We start from the raw sequence: 22,129 nt of genomic DNA, 5'->3' as shown, positions 1-22,129 counted from the left end.
TGGCAGCAGTAGCTGTGATGGGGCAGAGCAGGCTGCCAGGCTTTGTTAAACAGTGCACATGTTACAGGCCATGACTTCACACTCAAAAGTCCAGGGAAATGGCTCATCAGCCGAGTTTGTCTTTTCTTCTTCCAAATCCAGTTGCTTGGGACTGTTTGCAGGTGGCAGCATTACCTGCGTGAGCCATTTTACCAAATGTAGTCAGTCTTGAGACACAGTTGCCAACATGGAGCACATGCAGGCCGTTTTTTTATTCTGGAAATCTTGAAGGGGTCCCAGGTAGTCCCCTTTGTCTTCCCTGCTGTGGTATTTGATTTGTGCCAGTGAGCCAGATTCCTCATGCAGCAAATTTTTCCTCTTCATATTTCACCAGCAAGTGAAAGGGATGAGGCATATTTTGCTGTCACAGAACCTTCCTGATGTCTCCCAGAAAGGGGCAAAATACAACATGAGATGCATCCTTTTGCCACCATGCCTTGCAGTTACACAGATCTTTCTGTCCTCTGCTCTGTGTAGTATTTAGCACATCCTTCTTACATAACAGCACCGAGCACATGCTGCTCTTTGAAGTGGTGCCAGAGCCTGTCTGGCAGGGCCTCTCTGTCAGCTCAGTAGGGAACCAGAAGTGAAAAAGTCACAGGTAGACAAACATGATAAATCTTGATCTCCACTTACTTTCCATGTGTCCCAGAGTTTTCTGTTGCCAACCCAAAGATGCTGGGTTGTGAGCACCTTATGGACAGAATTAGAGAATTAGTTTTGTTTCATATGGTCTTGGGGATGGCTCAGGCACAAAGAGCTGCTTTCTATAGGTATCTCTTCTCTTGCTGAGACCAGCCCATGGTGACACTGGGCAGAAAACTGAATTCCAACTTCCTCAGTGCCAGTAAATGTCTTCATCCCAAGACCATCTGTCTCCTGCTTCCCCATTTTGTTCTTTTCCTACTGTGAGTGGGAAAGCCGTTCCTGCCCCCTGCCAGGAAAGCCTGTCATTGCCTCCTGACCTTACGTGGTGTCACCAGAATTGAACCCAGGACTGTACAGCAATGGGTGCCCCTGCTGTGACTGAGGTCATTTTCTCTCCCTGCACTTGCAGACAGTGGACAAGGAGCACTAAATCAGCCATTCCTCCACTGGCCTCAGTGTTCTGCTTTTGTTTTTCTAACTTCTACCATGATGTGGTTTATGTCTGGCAAAGTGCCATTGTGTTATGGGCACTGGGATGCTGAATTCCATGGGACATATCAAAATCACACACTAGAGTTAAGCTGACAAGAGTCCTTTGCACTCTTTTCCAAAAGTTAAAATAGTGAAAAACTGACAGGAGAAAAATGTATCTGCTTGAGGGAAGAGATGGCTTGGCACAACAGAGATAGTACACAACCCCCTGAGCGCTGCAGTGCTGCCACGGCTGTTGAGTGCCACTTTGCCCATGGATGTTAAACCTTGGCAGGACTTTTTTCAGGGGCTGCCTGTGCTGAAGGTTCTTGCAGGCTAAAACTTAGCAGCTGGTGTCTGTTTCTAGGACAATATCCTACTGCAGTGTCTCTTTGCAGTCCCTGTTCAGATCCCCAGACACACCTGTTTATATTTTAAAGTGGGAGTTGCCAGTTGTTCCTTTACATTTGAGATGTCAGCTCCAAAGAAAATGAAAGTTGATGGGCTGTGGGCCCAGGAAGGACTCCTGTGACAACCATCCTTGTGCTGTGTGGCCTGGCCTGCAGCGTGGTGCCCCCTCCCTGGCCTGCTGCCCTGCTGTAGCAGACTCTGCAGCTCAAGAGGTTGCCCTGGTTGTACCTTGGGGAGGGGAAGGGAAGCTCCTGTTTTCCCATGAAAGAGGCTTTGTAAGGTTTTTGACTAGTAGGTAGTTGCTAAGCCTTGTTCACCTAAATGTCCTAGAGCCACTTGAATGGGATTTTGAAACTGTTCTGGACTCAGATCCAGGGTTCAGTTATCATGACCCTGCACCATTCCTAGGGATTACTGAGAGGTCTGTGACCCTCCTCTCCTGAGTTCTTGTTTTCTAAGCACTGTTTCCTGGCAGATAGACATTTGTCAGCCAAGACAGCCATGGCAGTCTGAGTTGTGAACAGCTTCTTGCTGACCATGGAATCAAGCTAGGCAGAAACAGTTCTGTTACCTGGTCTACCAGTATCCCATGTCTTTTTTATTTTCAGATCAGCATCTTCATGACACACCTGTCCAACTATGGGAATGACCGTCTTGGACTGTATACTTTTGAGAGCCTGGTCAAGTTTGTGCAGTGCTGGACCAACCTTCGCCTGCAAACATTGCCTCCAGTCCAACTTGCAAAAAAATACTTTGAAATCTTCCCACAGGAGAAGAATCCCTTGTGGCAGGTGAGAAGGCAGCTTTTACTGCTCCTAGTGATTTTGTAAGAGGTGTATCCCCACATTTGAAGTGTAGCAAGACTGCTGATCCAGAGTGCAGAGCAGTAAAGCATAAAGCTTTTAGGTTTAAATTTGTGGCTTCAGGCTGCCTCTGGCAAATGGCAAGTGGAAGGGATGGGGAGTAGGAGCAGTAGGACACAGTCACAGTGTGAGCTGAGGGACAGGGATTGACTGTCATACATGACCGGGGTCCAGCTTGCAGGCATTTGGGTCATTAAAGGGCTTGTATTAGAGCAAGCTGCTGTGAAATGTAAAGTGTGCAAGCAAGAGCCCTGGTTCTGGAGGAGCTTGCAGGCATGTTAATGTGATTAATCTCAAAGTAATTTCACACTGCAGAATTCATGTTCATTAAATAAAAACGCGCTTATTCCATTTTATCCCAGTGCAGCAACTCTCTGCATGGTAATGAGCAGATGAAATTAGCTGAAGGTGATAGAGTTGTCTGTCTGCCAGAAGTTCACAGATGCTGAGCTGTGCTGTCACGGTGGCCCAGCCCAGTATGGCTACAATAGGGCAAGGCCTGTGGTTAACACTCTCAGAGGGACTCTGGATCCTGTGTCACTGGAGCTTTTGGAAATAGTCCCCAGTGTTTTTACTTGATGCCTGGCAAAGCAGCAGTGTGGCTCTGAAGTGTTCTTCATATGCTAATAGCATTTTCCCAAGAGGACTGGCCCTTCCAGCTTTTCCTCCCCGTGCCATTACCTTCTGTGGTAATGCTTAATCTCATCACTTGTGTTACAGAATCCCTGTGATGATAAAAGGCACAAGGATATCTGGTCGAAAGAGAAAACGTGTGATCGACTCCCCAAGTTCCTCATCGTGGGACCTCAGAAAACTGGTAATGTGAACACTGTTACATAGATTGCAGCTTCCATTTCACTCTTGCAGAGAGCTGGGCAGGTCCGTGCTGTAGATTTGTATGGCTGCCCTTTGCACAAGCTGCCAAATGGCCACAGAGGACATTTCAGATAATCTCAGATATGTTCTAACCTAAATCTGGCAAGTCTGTCAGTACTTTTCCCCCCTGGCACTGTGCTTGGCTTGTCCTACCTGTTTTGGCTTTACATGTAAGCTCAGAGAACCTGTGACCTTAGTGTGTCACAAACAGGCTGTCGCAGGACCACGCATACACACGTAGCAAATGTTACAGTGAATGTCCCCTAGTGCTTTTATTGCTGCAGATCTGTGTACCCACTGCATGCTCCATGTCACTGCCATTGGGAGGGAGAGAAATGCCTTTGTCTGATCTCTGTCACCACCTTTTAACTGCTGTGGCATTGTGGTTGGCAGTGACATAGCTGCATATACTGCACTGACAATTTCCCTTCTAGGCTGCAGAGAGCAAAATCTCTTCAGCTACGACCAGGTCTACAAGCCTTAGCTTTCTGTGTACTGCAGTGCAGCAGCAGTACCAACTATCCACAGCAAATGGTGATCCTGGACTTGGAACAAAGCTTGTCCCAGGAGAGCTGCTGTCCCCTGGCTGTGTCACTGGGAAGCTCTGATGGTGTGTGTGCAGCATGAGCCCTCCTGTATCACGACTCAGGCTGGTTGCAGGTGGCTCAGTAATAGCAGGGTAAAGGGAAAACATCTCAGCAACATACAGCAAAGGCAGGACAAGGTATCTCTGGTGGAGTTCTCACCCCAGGACACTAATGTTGCCCCTAGCACACCTCCTGCCCAGGCCACCTCTCATGTGGCAGGTTTGCGTTCTGCCACATGGCAGTGTGGCTGTGCCACTGTCATGGGAGTAGCTGACATGGGTGGCAGCTGTCTTGCAAAGGAGGCAATTCAAATCAGCTGCATGAGTTAAAATGTGTATTGAACTTGACTGAGCAGTGCTTGGTGTCACTGCTGTTGTAACCTGCATGAGCTACGGGGTTGGTCTGCTACAAAGGAGAGGAATGTGCCCACCTGGGAACTGTTTCTTGCAGTGTAGGTAAGCCTTTAATTCAGCCAGAGCATTATGTGTGACTCAGATCCCATTAACTGGTTCCTGTTGCAGGCACAACAGCTGTGCACTTCTTCTTGACCATGCATCCAGCTGTCACCAGTAACTTCCCAAGCCCATCCACCTTTGAGGAGATCCAGTTTTTTAATGGCCCCAACTATCACAAAGGAATAGATTGGTAAGAAACCTGACACATGTTGCCTTCTCTCAAGTCTCTCTGTATGTCCACCTTGTCCCCCTTAGCAGCTTCTCTGTTTCTGAACAGCTGTTCTTCCTTGCTTTGCTCAGTGCATGCTTTCTGTTTTCCTAGTAACCCAGCTGTGTAGTCCCAAGAGCAGCACAGGTAGTTTCTCATTTTACTGACTCTTCTCCAGGAGAGTTGTAGGCCTGATTTAACTTTAAAAATTCAGGAAGTCTTTGTTGAATGCACTGCTGTCATGAAGTTACTTTTACTTTGACATGCATTTGACATGCAAAACAGACAGCAGTGTTCTCATTACAAAGTTCTTCATGGTTTCAGGTTAAAACACATAATACTGGAGGGGACAGCCTCTTTGCTATTATTCTCAGGCCTTGACACTTAGAACCACCACTGTGTTCCATATGCATACCTGGGAGTTTGCATGTAGAAGTTTCCACCTGGCAGGGAAATTCTAGTGTCACCATGGCACTATTATGCCACTGGGTTTCCAGGGAGAGAAAGTTTAAAGGTGTTCCTTAATCAAAGCAGTAGCTTTGGCTGACAGTGGCACTGGCCTTCCTTGTGTGTGGCTCTGAGGGATGACTCTGTGGCACAAAGGCATTCTGGGATTTCTTTACTCATGAGCTGTGGGAGATGGACTTCTCTAATCATTTAGGGGACTTCTGAAAAGATACTGAAGATGGTTAGTACTTGAGCAGAGCTCACAGAAGTCAAGCACTACAGAGCCAGTTGCACTAGCTGACAGGTTAGAAAGTGAGGGTTCCTATGTGCATCCCCTGGAAAAGTCCTCCAGATTGATCTGAGTGTGGCATCACATGCAAGGGGAGAATCTTTGTATTTAACATGGAATTTGCGTTTGTTGCACAGCTTAGATTTGAGCACAGATCAGCCTTCCAGTGCTTCCTAGTCCCCAGCCTGCCTTACCCTCTTACCTTGTTAATCAAATATCTTACAGTTTCCATGTCACTTATTCAACAAGCTCCCTGTGAGGCAGGGCAGAGCTCTTTACCCTGCACCTCAGCTATGGACTGAGGTACAAAGAGACAAATGCTTTAGACAGGTTTAAGCAAGTGGTTGGTGACAAGGCAGGCAGACAATTCTGACTGTACTCTTGGACAAAATGTCTTTCATGCTAAAGCTTGCAACTGGGACCTTACCCTCAGGTTTTTCCTTCCATTGCCCAGGGATTTGGGGAACACACTCTCAGCAAAATATTTTCTTACCTTTGTATCATTTCTCAACTTTGTCATGTGCCACCACCCCTTTTTGAATTATGTCTCTGCTACATCTGCACTCCTTTGTTCATCCCCTGCATTCCTGGGGAGGTGCAATTTTGCTGCAGCTGTGTCTGTTGAAGATGAGTAAGGGCATTGTGGGGCTGTACCTTTTCTTGCTGGGCCATGCTGCTCACCAGCATCCCATCTGTTTGGCAGGTACATGGAATTCTTTCCCATTCCCTCCAATGCCAGCACAGACTTCATGTTTGAGAAGAGTGCCAATTACTTTGACACAGAGGTGGTACCAAAACGTGGTGCAGCCCTGCTGCCTCGAGCCAAAATCATTACTGTTCTGATCAACCCTGCTGACCGAGCCTATTCTTGGTATCAGGTAACTTCCCTGCACTGTGCTGGGGGTAAGGGCCACAGAGATATTTCAGTGGGGGAGGTCGAAAGCCCATGGATGTGCTTCCCTGGAGGAGGCAGGTTCCCTGCAGGGTGTGGACAGATTCACATACAGAGGCATTGGTGGGTGGCTGTGCTGAGTCATCGGGGCCTGCACTGAGAAGCGTAAGGCAGAATCGCGTTCCTGCTCCTGAATTCAGCTTGTGTTTTTCAGCACCAGCGTGCTCACAATGACCCTGTGGCGCTCAATTACACCTTCTACCAAGTGATCTCTGCAAAATCCCAGGCCCCGCAGGAGCTGCGCAACCTGCAGAGCCGATGCCTGTTCCCTGGCTGGTATTCCACTCACCTGGAGCGCTGGCTGACCTACTATCCCTCTGGGCAGGTAGGAGAGGGTCTTGTGGAGCCCCTTGCAGGTTTAGTGTAGAGGAGAGGGGAACAAACTGATTCATGACCATGTGCTCCCCACATGCTCAAAATTTTAATTTTACCTTCTTTCCTGTCTTTTGGAACAAAAGCCTTTCTTTTCTCCTGTTATGAGTGGGTAAAAAATCAGGCTTGAATACTCCAATTTTGCACTTTATTGTATTTGTAAAAGAAAATGAGTGCAGGAGGATACTGTGGTCTCCTAGAAAGCTCCACAGTACTGGGAATTTCAGCAAGAAGAGCAGTGTTAGAACTCCCTTGCTTTCATCTTAGCAGTCTGCAGTCCAGGGACCCTCTTCAGGCCCAGAAGGTCTTCAGCCACTTGCTGTGGTTTTGTTGCTTTACAGAGAGGCTCGTGGACTCTGCCTTTTGTTATTTCCCATGTGTGAAATCTTCAGCTGTCTGCTGAAGGGAAGATTTACTGCAGAGATGTCAGGATTCGGTGTTTTGTATATAACAAAAATGCAAATGAATATATAGTGTGGACTATTTCAGTCTCTAAATTCTGAAGAAGTTTCTAAACTAAGATATCTATCTATCTATCTATCTATCTATCTATCTATCTATCTATCTATCTGTGATTACTGTGAGTCAAGATATGTTCTTTCAAGTACTTTCTCCTGCTGGAGTTATTCTTAAGACAGTCTGTAATCCAGCAGAGGTTTATAATGTCCATTTGGTCTCTTATTCTCTGCCCAAGCAGCAGAGCCTGAACTGTACATGACAGAGCTGTCAAGACTAAAAGAGAGATAAATGGTAAAGCATTCTTAGGCTTGTATCTCATTGCCTTACTGTTCCTGAAGGTTATTGCTGTGAGGAATGATGGAGCCAAACACACACCTCCTTGTTCTTATTGCAAAACAGTCTTCAGTTCATGTGATTATTGCTCCATTCTGTTCTTTGGAGTAGGCAATTTATTAGCACAAATGTTGTTATTTGTATGACATGTAACAGGAGAATACCCAGCACAATGGCTGTTGACATCAAAAAAAAAAAAGGTTTCCAGAGACAATCTGTACATGCTGCTGCTGGGCCTTAGATCTTAGTTACAGGGCATTTGGCCAAAGACAACTTTATTAAGCAAAGCCTGTCATGATGCACTGTTATATGGTACTTGTGGCCCATATCATAACTTCTCTCTCTCTGGTGACAAATGGGCCACATCCCCCCACTGAGTTCTAGAACAGACAGATTTTGGCTGCCTGTACTCACAGGTCAGGGCAGTTAGAGATGGAGGAAGCTCAATGGTGTCAGCACAAGCTGGTAGAAGCTAAGGCAACTGTTCTCTTTTCAGCTTCTCATTGTGGATGGTCAGGAGCTGAGACACAACCCTGCCTCTGTAATGGACAACATCCAGAAGTTCTTGGGAGTTACGCCGCTCTTCAACTACACCCAGGCCCTCAGGTAGGGAAATAACTCCATTTTGGGAGGATGCTTTCTCAGCCAGGAAGCCCGTGATTGAAAGAATACTTCTTGTCTCCAATCACAAGATCTGCCAGGATGTCAGTTATGCCTAACCCTAAAATTAGATTCAGATAGCATGAGATGCTTTGTGGAGACTGGAATCATACCTTGGTGTTTCCTGAAATTTTGACACTGTCATGGAGAAGAATGAAGTTGTTCACAGCAGTAACTATGATGTTTTTTCCATTTGGTCTTTGTGTTTCAGAAAAGGTGCTGGAATTATTAGCACTCCTTATGCTTTGTGTTATACCTGTATCTGACAAAAAGTAGAGGAGGTATGATAAAAAATGTGTGACAATCTGCTCATATCTTCACCCAGATGGAGATTAGGGCTGCACTGCACAGTTTTGAGGTAAAGAGCCTGTTATTAGAGATGACATGGATTTGACAGGTGCCCAGAGCTGTCTGAGGGAGCATTAGCAGAGGCACCACCTCACTGCTACAGTTACAGGATGTTACGGAGTTGTGACTGTGATCTTGCCCACACTACATGTACAGTTAATTTGAATAGATTAAGTGCTGTTGTATTGTACTGTGGCCATACCAGTGTTCAGTGGAAACTCTGCAAGCCCACTGAAGATGCTGAATATTGTTCTTTGCAGCTGAAACCTATTTTCACATCTTCTTTGCTGTCACAGCCTATGCCAACTGAGGCTGGTGGGTGGGGATGCATGCATGTAGACACAGAACAATTGCCCTTTCCTTTCACATTAAAGAGAGGACAGCTAATTCAGTTCTCTCCCTACAGCTGTTTCCAAAGGGGTGGCACACAGCTCCCCAGGAGGGAACACATTTAGAGAAATGTCAGGTTACTTGAAAGCTTCACTTGCTGCAGCACATGTGCTGATGGTGAATGGAGTATCTACAGTAGTGGTACTGGCTGGTACCCCTCAGCCAAGGTCAGAAAATAGATGGGATTTGTCAGCTTGCCTCAGATTTCTTCAGGGGACTTGCTCAAACCTCAAGCTCACCTTTGGCCAGCTGAAGGGACAGACCAAGCCAGATCCAGACATGGATCTGCCTTATGCCTGTGTTTTAGCAAGAAAAGAAACACTTGACTCTTTATAAACAGTCAGGGGATTCTCTAATATTCAGCTATAGAGAGGAGATTTAAAAGAATTTACATACACCAAAAAACTGATTATTATCTTTCCCCCCAGCTGAACAAATTGTGTAACCATGTTACATCTGAAATTCGCATAAAGCTGAAACCATCATGTTCGTAACAGATTTCTTGTCAAAGTAGTCCAGTGGTAAAAAAACCCAAGGAACCAATATGACAAAATAAATAGGTAAAGCACGGAAATAGGAAATAACTCTGGAGTTACTTAATTTCTGCTGCTGCTAATTGGGTATGTGGCTGTATCTTTCAAAGATAAATGTCTTTTTCAGATTTGATGAAGCAAAAGGATTTTGGTGCCAGCTGCTGGATGGAGGAAAGACTAAATGCCTAGGAAAGAGTAAAGGAAGGAAATACCCTGATATGGATTCCTTGGTGAGTAGCTGTCTCAAAGCTCTTGGCAACAAGAGATGTAGAAACATCCCAGCAAACCCACATGGATTTTCCTACCATCTGCTCTAGATGACCTGTGGAGCATGTGTTGAGGGTAACATCCTTCATGCTCATGTGGTCTATTTTTTCCACAGTCACGGCTCTTTCTAAGAGACTTCTACCGGGAGCACAACATTGAACTATCCAAGCTGATGAACAGACTGGGGCAGCCCCTTCCAACCTGGCTCCGAGAGGAACTGCAAAACTCCAGCTGGAGCTGAGAGGGACTCCCTTGCCCTCAGTGCCATTGGGCTGTGTGGTGCTCCAACGTGTGCTATGATGCCATCTCTTGTCAAGCCAAAACAACTGGACAAAGGAGCAGGAGCAGAGAATGTGCATGTGGAGCCTTGCCCCACCCTTGGAAAGGGCTGCTGCCCTGACACTGCCTTGGGGCATAGAGTGCAAGTCACATTCTTGAGTATTAATGGTCTGCTACTACAATTCAACTTTTACTTAGAGGAAGGATTTCAAATGCCTGCCCTATTTAGAGCAGGGGAGAGAGCAGAGTTAACACTTTGTGTATTTTTAAATTACTTTTCTCAGTCTATGAAACAGGCACGAGCTGGAGTTAATGTGTTACTCCTCTGAGCCCAGAAGTAAAGGCTGAAGAGGGGAGACAATTGAGCCTGCTGCTGAGAAAAGAGCAGCAGCCTAATAAAAGGGGAATCTAGTGCAGTGAAGCCCAGCTTTTATCCATAGTCTATCTGGCACAGTGAGGCCCAAAAATGCCTTGTTCCTGCCTGTGCTGCTGTGTGGAGATGGTGGGGACTGCACCTGTGGGGACAGGGAGAGACAGGTACCCTTGTCTCTCCTTATCTGCAGTGCTTTGGGTGTGATACAGTGTCTAGTGACTCTAGTCAATGAATTGCTTTGTTATCTTAGAGAAAAGGCTTGCCACATGTGGCAACATGGCAAGTATTTCTCTGCAGGGACTTAGGACATTTCAAAAGATAACCAAGGAGCAGTAATGTCCCTGTAGAGCACTTGGGAGCTGTGTGTAAATGCAGCACAGCAGCAGGGGGAGGCAAAGCTCAGGTATTGCAAAATAAGGCTGATGTTTCAGCTGAAAGCAGGCAATTCAGTTCCCCATGTCTAATCAGTTAAAAAAAAAAATCCCTTTCCAGCAGTCCAGTGCCCCTACCACATAGTCCAATTGCTAGCACTGTTTTAATCTTCCTGCACACCAACAGTCCAAGGAGAAAAGGAAAAAAAAAAAAACAGTTAAAACTAAGTATTGTTCAGATATAAAGGGACAGCTGTGCACCAGAAGTGGCTTCCTATGCCTAAAAGGGGCTTCTGTATACGGTAAAGTAAGTACACTAAGGTACTTTGCCTCCTCCTGCAGTTGCTGGATAATTATTCTCAGAGGAAATCCTCCATCATGGTTGTATATATTTTCTTTGAGCCCTCCTTCCCAGGCACAGGTGGTCCTCAGAGAGTGCTGCAGAGGGGCAGGATCCACATGAACAGGTTATGGAAACTTCCACAACTGTCACAAGCCACTTCTCTCTCATCCAGAGAAAAGTTGCTTCAACTGAGCTTTTCCATTGAGCCTTAGGTATTGTGTATTTCTGAATGAATGGTGCATTTACCATTGTATGTAAATGTATATAGTATGCAATATAGTATTTTATTTCATGTACCCTTGGAAAGGGTTATTTTGTGCAGCCAAAAAACAGATGGAAAGACTAGAAACCCCTCTCTCATTCCTGTTAGAGAGAAAAGCCCAACTTCCTGCACTTGATTCATGTATAGCATCATTCACATTGAATGATTATGAAGAAATTCTTGGCTCTCGAAGCTGAGCACATGTGTCTGAATAAAGGCTAGAAGTAGTAGTAAGTGGAGATTCAATAAATGTACTACTTATTTTTCTTCTTTGTGATGATTTGGAGTGGTGTCATGGACGCTAAGCTGGTACAAGGGTAAGAAAAACTGAAAATCCTCCTCCAGGCCTTAGAGCTGGTATTTGGAAGGCCAACAGTGGTGTTTAACTTACATTTGAAACAATGTAGAAGCAGTGTGCTACAGCTTGCAGCCTGGAGTTTGAGACTCATTCTTACTGGTTTGCAATAGTGGTGACTTTGGGGCCATTCCTGGCTACTGCAGTTGTTTCCAGTGCTGTGCCTGCCATAGCAGAACTTGGCTCTGTTCCTCCTGTCCAGGTTGCTGTCCTGGCACAGAAGCCCTTACAGTAAAAACTGGAAGGAAAGCATTGTTTGAATAGTCATGCTTGTGAGAGCTCTCCCTCCACCAGACACTTCACAAATAACCCTGGCAGCAGCAAGGCATTTTCACCTGCTGCCACAGGAGGTGGAGGATCCCAGGACCAATGATTGTGCTGCTCCCTTAAACGTTTTCCTGCTCTTAATTCATTATAGGCTGTCACAGAATTACTTCATGCTTTACCTCCGACTATGGTACATCTTTGAGGAGATGCCCAGTAAAAATAAATGTGGTATGAGGAATAAATGTTGGGAGGGGCTTAGTAAGTCAGTGTTACTTTACTGGTAATAGTCTGTCACTCAAGGCAGCAAATGGCAACTGTGGAAGTCTCATTATCTATTTCTTCCCTCACCTAGTTGATTAATTTCTGTACTGCACTAGTTCTTACTGCTTATGCTAATGACAAACAAAGCACCTGCTATGGTCAGCTCCAAACAGAGGATGTCCTTCCCTGATGAAGAGCTGTTTTCAGATCTGCTACCCTTCTCTGACAGCACATGGATGCAGAAGCTACCTGCTCCCCAGCCATCTCTTCAAAGCTGTGGAATCAAACACTACCTCCTAAGAGAAGCATGTGTAATATCAGAAGCTCTGTGAAACCAATAAGGCAACAAACTCCATCTTTTTTTAGTGAGAGACACTGGATACTAGATACTGACCCATCTGGCACTAAAACATTCCATATCCTCACACTTCCATAGTAGAAACAAATCTCGCCTTCTTGCCTCACTACTGCATAACAGAAGTTCATGGTAACCAGTTCACTTCTAAGACAAAGGAAAATGATAAGCACAAAAGAGGACCTTAAGGGTTTCTTTGGTAATATATTAAAAAATACTTCTTTAATCTGATGCAACTCCCATTTAAAAAGGAGTAATTTGACCCAGGAACCAGAAAGTCATGTGATTCTAATAGCCAGGTGCATGAAAGGTGAGAAGTGGCAAAACAACACTAGGAAACTCTTTGGAACCTGTGCTTGCAAACCACCTAAGGAATTCAATCAGGAAGATACTTAAAGTTGTCTGCTGCCTCTTTCTAGTCAGCACAACATTCAGGGAACACTGGTATGAATCTCAGCTATAGGGTGAAGACCTTCTAAGAGAACTGGAGAACTTCTCTGTAGGGTGACAGCATGTATCAATTCTACACAAAAAGCTGATCTCTGAAAATTGCGATTTTCATTGGATGACAGCACTGCAAAGACATATTTCTGACAGAAGCTTGCAGCTCCTGAAAGTCAGAATGACACACAGGAATCTAACAAGTCACTTGATCAATCTCATCCTGATGTTTTTCAGCCCTTACATGCAGTTGGAAAGAAAATCCTTTGATTCTTTGCCAATCATTTTCCTGTATCAGTAGTAACATGGCCAGAAGAGTAATGATAAACAGGTCTGAACCTGCCAAATGAATCAAACAAATCTGCTCAACCCTCTTGCTGAATCCTGAGGGACTCCTGGCTGACATGGTGCAACTGCACACAAGACACCACCACAGTAGCAGCCCACACATACAAGTGTTTTCAGGCTGCCTCAATTCAAGAATCCCATCCCCCATCACATAGCAGAATGTGGATGGAACACTGGTACCTTCTCTCCATTTATCAGTTTGTTTGTTCCTTTTTTCTTAAAGGCTTGTGGGGGTTAAAAAACACAACAAACCAAGTAATATTCACCTCTGAAACACTTAGCAGGCTGTTATGCTACAAAAAGTATTCCTGACATTCATCTTCACTATTCTATGTAGAAATAAATAATCTATTTTTAGCTTTAAAAAGTGGCTTTCTTCCAAGATTTGGTTTCTCACCTTTCTCATCTCCATAGCTTTGTCAGCTCTCACATCTCTCCACAATGCTTGTAAACCAACAGGTCCATAGTGGTGACACCATCGCAGCAGTCAGAATCCAGCTCATGGTTATGTCACTACAGTGACAGGATCATAAATCAGGCTGGGCCATAACCCAAAGGTCACTGGACAAGGTGCTTTTCAGGACTTAGAGAAAAAGTTCCTTAAATGACTTAAATGAGGCGATGTAAGTAGGACATGGAAGAAAATGTCAGGGACCCAGTCCCTGTTGACAATGCATGCTATGTACATATACCAGATACGTACTGGATTTAATGCATTTCCACCATTTTCCCCTTAAAACTCAACTCCTTCGTAGCAAAAAAGGAATTGTGCAGTGCAGCCTGGACAGCACTAAGTAGTTATGAATACTCTAACTGGGAGCAGACAATGCCCTCAAGATAAAAAGTCACTTGTTTACAGAGCACAGTCTTTACAAGAAGCAGAAACACTATTCAGTAATGGCAGCTCCTGAGAGCACAGAGTTCATCTGCATGGTGCCCTCAGGGAAAGCTCAAATGAAAAGCCTCACCCAGAAGAGCCCCAGCTGCACTTCCAGCTTCCACAAATTAATGCTACTTTGGGAGAGGTGCCTCCACCACCCTGCCCCAAATGCAAATACCCTTAAAATGGAAACAGGAAGCAGAAATGAGTTCAAAAGCCACATTTGAATTATCCTGGGAGCAAGGAGATAGTGAGGGGGAGGCAGTTTAAAAAAAACCAAAAACACCACCAACCAAAAGATCCTGCTTTCACCATAATCATGGCAGTGGCACTTAAATTCAGGCACAGAAAGAGAAAACACAAAATATTTTAAATAAACTGTAGTTGAGAGCCATTCAGTCTATGGCTTAAAAGGGTTTAAAAGAAAAGTCATACAAGAGTCATAGTGAGCAAATGCTGAGAAGTCCTGATGGCCCAACCTTTTACTTTCTGCAATTCAGTAAAAAAAAAAAAAAAAAAGTCAGTAGTAGCAGACCACTGTGAGAACATATATCTCTTTTGGCACATTCTCTTCCCAGTTGCATCCTGAAAAATTCATTTTTATATCCTGCCCCTCTCTTAATGCCTAGGTAAGAAAACTACAACTTTTCTGCCTCTTATAAAAAACTATTCTAAATTTATGCCATGTTGTTACAGCTGACAACTTTGACCAAGAAGTGGTGAAGAACTTCATGGGTACTTCAATGCTTACCCATTTCCACTGACTGAGGTTTCCAAGGTTCCACAGAGCACACCAGCACTGTGTAGCAATAGCCAAGCTGGTGCTAAATAAGCTGGGAAAGTAAAAGCTGTATTCTGCTCCAAAATACCACAGTTCCAGAAGGCTTGATAAAAACCAAACCCAAGCAAAAAATTAGTTCTGAATAGGCTCTCCAAAAACCAAAATAAAAATTACAAATAAATAGTAAGGACTGTAAACAAAACTAGACGGGGGGGCTTTTCAGGGTATGGCTAATTACAGCCATACCTGTTGCCAGGCACGTTATTTCATTACAGGACAGCTCCAACTCACCTTGTTCATAGGCTGTACAGACACTGAGGTTCAAAGGCAAATACTGTTCTGTTAACTCATATTCCTGTAAAGTGCCTCCAAAAGAAAATTTTCACAGGCAAGAAAGATGGTAATAGGTGAACATGTCCACAGATGAAGACACTTCACGTGTTGCCGGGAAAGTCCTGGAGAACATTTACTCCAAGTTAAAAAACACATGTTAACTGAATGTCACAGGAAATTTGAGTTGCCTGCAACCTCTTTTACAGGTCTTCTGCTGAAATGTCTTTTCAGAATTTCTAAGCCTATATATTTTTCCCACTCCTGGAATAGTAACCGACTAACAAGACTGCAGTGGGTAATAATTATTGTGTTTTAACAGGAAATGAATGTTTCTGGGACCATCACGGCTCATCCCATCTTTTATAAAGGAAAAATACCTCAATAACCTCACAGCCACAGTAAAAAACATCATCATCTCCTTCCTCACTTCTGTCCTTGCTCAGATATATTTAATGGTACTTGGCTCAGGAACAACAACAAATTACCGGACACAGTGGTCTGAAAACTCACCTGCTTAGGGTTTAAGTGTATTTTTCCAATCAACATCACAGATGAGGCTCTGACATTTCATTTCCCTATTAAATCCAAATCCTTAATACTACAAGTCACTTCTGCTCCTGATACTTAATATTCAGCTCTTCTACCCATTTCCTTTCTGCTTCTTTCCTTCTAAAACAAACTCCCTTCTCTTCCACAGATTTTCCTTTGTAGCATTAGAAAAGATTAGACTTTATTAGACAACTCATTTTTCTCTAAGCTCCTTTCACAGTTCTGAACATGCAAGAACCAGAGCACAGAAATTCTTCTAGGAACCCAAACCTTCCACACATAATCAGATTGTGCTCTCCAGTCAAATCCAGAATAACAGGCAGCTGATAGTCAACACAAACTTCAGTTTAAAAACCACAGAACCTAACCTATTATTACGACCATCTGCATTTCTAGTTAGCATGTGACTAGACACCTTATGGAGGAATACAAGGAGCTATAAGGAGATCTTTAAATAGTTACTGTTGCACAATCAGAAGTAGAGCTGGATTGCTGCTCCCAAGAGCACAGCAGACACCTACCAGGGCCCACAGGAGCTCCCACTGACACACAGCTGGCCAGCTCCTTCAGACTGCCAACATCATAGCAGAGAGAAGAGAGAGTCAGTCTAAGAAAACAAGTGTTTAATCAGGAAACGAGAAGAGACGAGGGATAAGAAAGTGATTACAGGAAAGTAATACTCCAGCCAAAAGAAACAGGATTGTACAACTTGTAACAACCAGGATTGAAACATTCTATGAGCCAGCAGTTCCCAGTGAGGGACGCTCCTGAGAAAGAGCTCAAGCACTTCTGGCAGTCTCCCGGCAGCTCAGTGCAGTCAAGGACTCACTGCCCCAAGCTCCAGCCTCTGTCCTCAGCTGCTGCAGAAAGCTGCAGAGGTGGCCCTGGCCTTGCTACTCCAGTCTCAGCTTCTCTCACCAGGAGTTGCTGAAAGGGATGGAGGGACCACTTGCTGAGCACAGCGGTTCCAGCCACTCTCCAAAAGGAGATGGTGTGTGGAGTAAGAGAAGCCCATACAAAAAAAAAAAAAAAAGTTTACATATTTATAAATGCCAAAATAAATATTTCAGACAGAATCCCCAACCCCTCTAACATGTGCGCAATCACACTGCAAACTGCTCGCAGGACAGCCTCCCAGGGCTCAGGGAAAAAAGCAGTGACTACACCACAGGGCAGCCAGCTCAACTTCCTTCTCATTTCCTGATGCTTCTCAAGCCTGCAGCCCACTGAGAAGGAGGAGGAAGGGCGAGCAAAGCAGAGCGCCAACACGCAACAGTGCTGGAGAGGAATGTCATGGTATAAATACATCAGATCAGTGGTTTCCAACAAGTTAAAACTAAAAAAAGACACCAGAAGGAAGGATGGTGTAAATGGAACTACAACTATGTTGGGCAAAAGGTTGTGTGTCCATGGAGCTCCACCTGATGTCATGGTGAGAACGTGGTCATTTCCAGAGAGACCCTTTGCCACAGCTCCTTTGTCTGCTTGCTGCGCTTTAGGTTCTGGAGAATATCATTAAACTGCATCATGCCCATGGGAGTCAGGCAGAAGGCGCTTCTGGCGCTGCGGATGGCATTCACAAAGTCATCGTAGTCAGCTGGAGTGAGATGGATCAGCCGATGATGGATGTACTGGATGGAAAAAGGGAAAGAGCCTTAAGGCATTTGCTCACCATCCTCTTGCTGGTGAAACTCAGAAGATTGAGTTCCCAGGACAATAGGTCACATGGTCCTGCTACCCACTAGTGGTCCCCAGACTCGCAGCTCTGACAGAGTAGAGTACCTCCAAAGCAGAAGTGCTGTATCCTACACCCCAGCACACCCTCAGTGCGAGGGAGGGCAGTGCTCCCTCAGAGCACCAAGATGCAGCACACAGCATCAGCAAGTGTCCTCTATGTCATCAGCCCTGTATTGGGCCGCAGTACAGCACTAAAGGGCCAGGTAACATTCTATGCCACCAGCATCCAACCCTCACAACCTTTCATTCTGCAAGTTACACCCCTCTTGGTCGCTGCACATCTCCTTCACTAAGGGACATGGGCTGAGTAAAGTTTACACTAAGTTGCCACAAAATATCTCTAGGCTAATACTGTCACTTCTATCACCTTCTCAAAGAAGGCTGCAAACCAGCAGGCTTAGCTTTTGAGGTCAAATGAAGAAGCTGTCATGTCTCAAAAATACCACTTAGGGTGATAGAACAGCTAATCCAATCTGGACAATAAGGCTACAGAATCACCCTTTGGTCGTTTATTCAAGAGAAGCAGGTCTATGTGAGGTGTCCTGATTGCACTGTTTTAAAGAATAGGCAGCTTTGGAATTCCAGCTGGCTCACTGAAATTCTGGCTTCAACAAAGCCCGGGATATCCGTGCTGGTAGCTGACCAAGCTGTTTCCACTTTTGGCGACAGGACTGACACACCAGACAGCCGTGCCAGGGCTTCGTGAGGAGGGGAAAACAGGCTACTACTAACAAGAAAGTAAAAAGGATGGGCTAGGGACAGGGATAGACAGGAAGCTTGAAAACATATCAAAGAAAGTTCAGAAGTTAAAAGGTACACATAGCATTTGGAGTGAGGAAGACACAACTACCCCAGCCTTCGTGGAAGAGCACAGGAGGCAGAAGGCCTTGACAGAAGCAGTACAGTGAGTTCCTTTGCATGCAGCCCCCATACAGGCACGTGATATCTATTCCAGTCCCTGCTGAGGGAGAAGGATGCATCAGGAAATAGACCACTTCTTCTCCCAGCCCAAGACCCTTCCCCTCTGCACATGCACACAGAGGCAGCACCTCCAAGGCAGGCAACAGCCAGGCAGCTCTTACAGGCAGGAAGATAAGCCACACGTTACCTGCATATAGGCCTGCTGGCACCTCTGCACCAGCTGGTGGAAGGCTGGGGTGCGCAGGTGGTTGTGCACATGGGCAGGGTTGAGCCTCTGTAGAGCTTCCATGATGATCTCCTGGAGCACAAAAGGGCTCAACACCCCCTTAGCAGCACCAACGCAAAACTGATGCACATAGTTTACACCTGCACAGGAGGAAGTCAGAACAACAGTGCTAAGATAACAGACACAAAAGAAATCACACTTCACAGCAAGAACCTGGATCTGGAGCACCTTCTTCTCAGTGTAATGTATCCTCCAGCAGGCTTGGTGAGACAGTCTAGCAAACTCATGGGACAGAGAAGATTCTGCTATATCCATCAGGTCTGAGGACAGACCAGCTCAGTTACTGGTGTTCCCAAAAATCACTTTTCTTTACAGGAGATGTGAAAGGAAACTAATGTGGCAAGGTTACTAGAAAGACAAGGATAACACTGTACCTTCTCCATTGTTTCCTGACTGCCCATCAAGGAAGCACCTAAATGCCTCAGCACTCAGGCTTTAAGGAGGCTGTAGACACAAGTCAAGCTTCCCCACCACTTCCTACAGTGGAGCTCTGCCAGCAGGAGCAGCAGAAGCTGTGCGACTAAATAAGCTGTTTGAAAGGTTTTTTTTAGTTCTTACTGCTTACAAAGGAATTTAGAAAGTGAGCTGACAAAAAAGATCCAAGAGCCAAATGGAAGTAAAAACAAGCAACCCCCCTAAAAATAGGTGTTTTGAGCACCTATTGCTATAAAAAGTCTTCACATAAGGTAAAAATATACATAAGAGGAATACCTACAGTATAATGGAAATGGAAAAGAAAGAATCAGTACTATAGAATGGAAGAGATACAAGCTCTGAACCCTGTCCAATCTCATGTACTTCATCCAGTGACTCAAAATTCAACAGCATGCCTACAGAACCCAAAAATGGGACAAATGAGTGGATGAAAGAGCAGTAGGGATCTTCTCTCAGGAATGGGATTGATATGAGGCTTGCCCAATCTTTGAAGTTTCACTCCTTCAAGAGCTTTTTCCCACCATGGCCCAAATCCCAGCGAGTGGATTTCTGCTAAGTACTGCTCTGAGCCTTACCTAACTTTGCAGCTAACCCAAGGAGCCATTTTACATCCTCAGTGTAGGGCGGGCTGCGGGAGAAGTTGTTGGGATGGTCGTTGTGAGCTCTTCGGCCAAGCATCTCCAGAGCCAGCATCCCTGTGAGAAAGGGGCAGCCACAGTCAAGCAGCACTTCTGCCCAGTAAGGCTTAGCCTAGCATTTCACTGACTGCAACATAACCTGACTGGCCTGCCATTCACCAACAGAAAATTCCACAGCTGCAGAGTCCAGACAGAAATAAAAGGCCAATCTTGGAGCCTGCCAGCACAGGCACTATCTTCAAGACATCTGGATCTGCTGCTCCAGGCTGGGAAATCTGCACAGCCCTCACCCCTCACCAGAGCTGCAAAAAGACACTCAAGCACCCACGGCAGCATCAAGCAGAAAACCCCAAAGGCTGCACTACAAGAGATGTCCTGAAAACGAAGCGTTTGGTCTATATTCTGCAACAGAGAAGCCACCCAAACCAACCTGCTCTGCAGCAAAGACAACAGGCCACCACTGAGCTGCAATATTGCCAATCTGCAAACACTTCACTTAATGCCATTACAGTTCTTCAGACAAATCCACCCATTTAAACAGTATTCAAATACCAACATGTGCCACATCCTGATCTTCCAGACCATCTTCCCTGCCTGTGCTTCTCTCTTATTCAGGTTATTAAACACTCTTCATGGCATGCCATGTACCACTGATATTTTAAATGACATCTGCATGCCTTTCTAGCTAACAAGTAGTCTCTATTCTAGCTGTCAACAAAAAAGTCAAGCTTTCCTTCCATTTTCTTGTTGTTTCTCTTCTTTTAATTATTTTAGAGGCTTCCTTCTCCTACACCAAGTATCCACTGGGTTGAACCATGAGTATGTACAAGTAGCTTACTACTTACTACTACAGTAGCTTACTGCAATCTAAACTTAATCCCAAACCCTAAGAATGCTATCCTTTGTACCAATGGCAATTCAGGCAGAGACTCTTATTTTCTCATAACCAGTGTGACTAGGAAAGGAATGCTAATTACATACCCACTCTTCACTAAATATAAGTTCCCTCTATCTTCTATCCATCTATCTTCAACAAATAACTGGAGAGCCACAGGGCACTTCTTTGTGCATCTGAAGACTCGGCTGGTATTGAACTAGTGGTGTGCCCTTCCCCATCCATGAGCAGGAGCCAAATATCATTTTATCATATAGTCACCACTTGCACAGTCACATACTCGGAGCCCTATTCAGGCTCCTTTATGTACATCTGCTGAAAAGCAAGACTCATCCCAGCTTTAACCCACTTAGCTTTCTTTTCTGCTCTGATGGACCTGAAAAGCAATTGTTCAATCTTACAATGCTTTGCCTTCATTTTTCGATTCCACATCTGATCATCAACTTGCTTTTCCCATGTCCCTCAGGTGCATTCACCCCCAACAGGCATAGTAGCAAATTGCCAAATTGACAGTGAAAACCTGCAGCCTTGCCCTGAATCCCTCTCAGGGGAACTACAGAAACCCACTTGGCCATCCTTACCAACTCGGTATGCAGAGTGGAGGTAGTGCAGACCCTGGGGGCTCACAGGCTGACTGTGCTGCTCATCCTCGGCAGGAAAACCCCCCGTAACAAGGGAGTTGGGCTGTGAGGACAGAGTTGTCAAGGAAGCACCCTGAATCGCTGGGAACGTTGATCCTGCATGGACACTGCCTACTGAAGAGAGCAAAAGAGCAGCATTAGGACCCAGCACCAGCCTAAAAGAAGGTTTACTTGGGAAATCATCTCCTTCACCTGACTGCCTCTGCCAGTGTAGGGTTATATTCCCCTAAACAGAACAATACAGCAACCAAAACCCACAACTGAAATACAATGGGCCAGGAATAGCTCTATTCTGTTTGCAAGGTGGGCCTGACAGGGTCAGTTACATGTGTGTCCATTTCTTCTGCAGTATCTCATGAACATGCACAAAGTCCATGTTTTACTTGTAAACGTGCATGTTGAGTCAAAGGCATTTGCTATTACTAAATAAAACGTTTGGTTCTGATTTCTTGTCCAAGGAAACAATCATGTGTATGTCTATACCTGATGAGAAACTGCCAGGAAAATTACTGAGCAGGAACAGAATTAAGTCACTCAAAGATCAAGTCCAACAATGCGAGGTTCTTCCACTTCAGCTGTACAACAGCTGTCACTCTGTTCAGGAAGGACATTACTGGAGGCTGACCTCCGATTTGTCCCTGGAAAAAACAGTCGCTGCACACACTGGCAGCACGTATCAACAGTAAAAACAGCAAGGAGACTTGAGAAGTTTTCACCTTCGGACATTTAACTATTATGAGCAAACTCAAGGGAAATGACAAGTTTCAAAT

General features: G+C 45.1%; 2 protein-coding genes across 10 annotated transcripts in view; one reads left to right on the top strand and one right to left on the bottom strand.

Annotated features, from left to right (window-relative positions):
* NDST2 (N-deacetylase and N-sulfotransferase 2) overlaps positions 1–11,502 on the top strand; it is a 131,217-nt gene extending 119,715 nt beyond the window's left edge. For all 7 annotated transcript variants that reach the window (XM_053983437.1, XM_053983440.1, XM_053983441.1 and 4 more), the window contains 8 exons: positions 2,178–2,360; positions 3,153–3,249; positions 4,417–4,540; positions 5,998–6,172; positions 6,401–6,571; positions 7,907–8,016; positions 9,469–9,571; positions 9,724–11,502. In XM_053983437.1, the coding sequence (XP_053839412.1) occupies positions 2,178–2,360; positions 3,153–3,249; positions 4,417–4,540; positions 5,998–6,172; positions 6,401–6,571; positions 7,907–8,016; positions 9,469–9,571; positions 9,724–9,849 (1,089 nt within the window). In that variant the 3' untranslated portion in view covers positions 9,850–11,502. The remainder of the gene's footprint in view (positions 1–2,177; positions 2,361–3,152; positions 3,250–4,416; positions 4,541–5,997; positions 6,173–6,400; positions 6,572–7,906; positions 8,017–9,468; positions 9,572–9,723) is intronic.
* Positions 11,503–16,412: 4,910 nt separating this feature from the next.
* Positions 16,413–22,129, bottom strand: part of ZSWIM8 (zinc finger SWIM-type containing 8) — a 53,734-nt gene continuing 48,017 nt past the window's right edge. For 2 of the 3 annotated variants that reach the window (XM_053983431.1, XM_053983432.1), the window contains exons 23-26: positions 21,300–21,473; positions 19,761–19,880; positions 18,652–18,830; positions 16,413–17,437 (exon numbers count right to left, since the gene is read on the bottom strand). In XM_053983431.1, the coding sequence (XP_053839406.1) occupies positions 17,234–17,437; positions 18,652–18,830; positions 19,761–19,880; positions 21,300–21,473 (677 nt within the window). In that variant the 3' untranslated portion in view covers positions 16,413–17,233. The remainder of the gene's footprint in view (positions 17,438–18,651; positions 18,831–19,760; positions 19,881–21,299; positions 21,474–22,129) is intronic. The other variant, XM_053983433.1, reaches the window with a different exon arrangement.

The sequence above is a fragment of the Vidua macroura genome, chromosome 8 (assembly GCF_024509145.1).
Source record: "Vidua macroura isolate BioBank_ID:100142 chromosome 8, ASM2450914v1, whole genome shotgun sequence".
NCBI classification, from domain to species: domain Eukaryota; kingdom Metazoa; phylum Chordata; class Aves; order Passeriformes; family Viduidae; genus Vidua; species Vidua macroura.
Note: the sequence above shows the minus strand (reverse complement) of the source record. Positions and strands in the feature narration are given on the sequence as shown.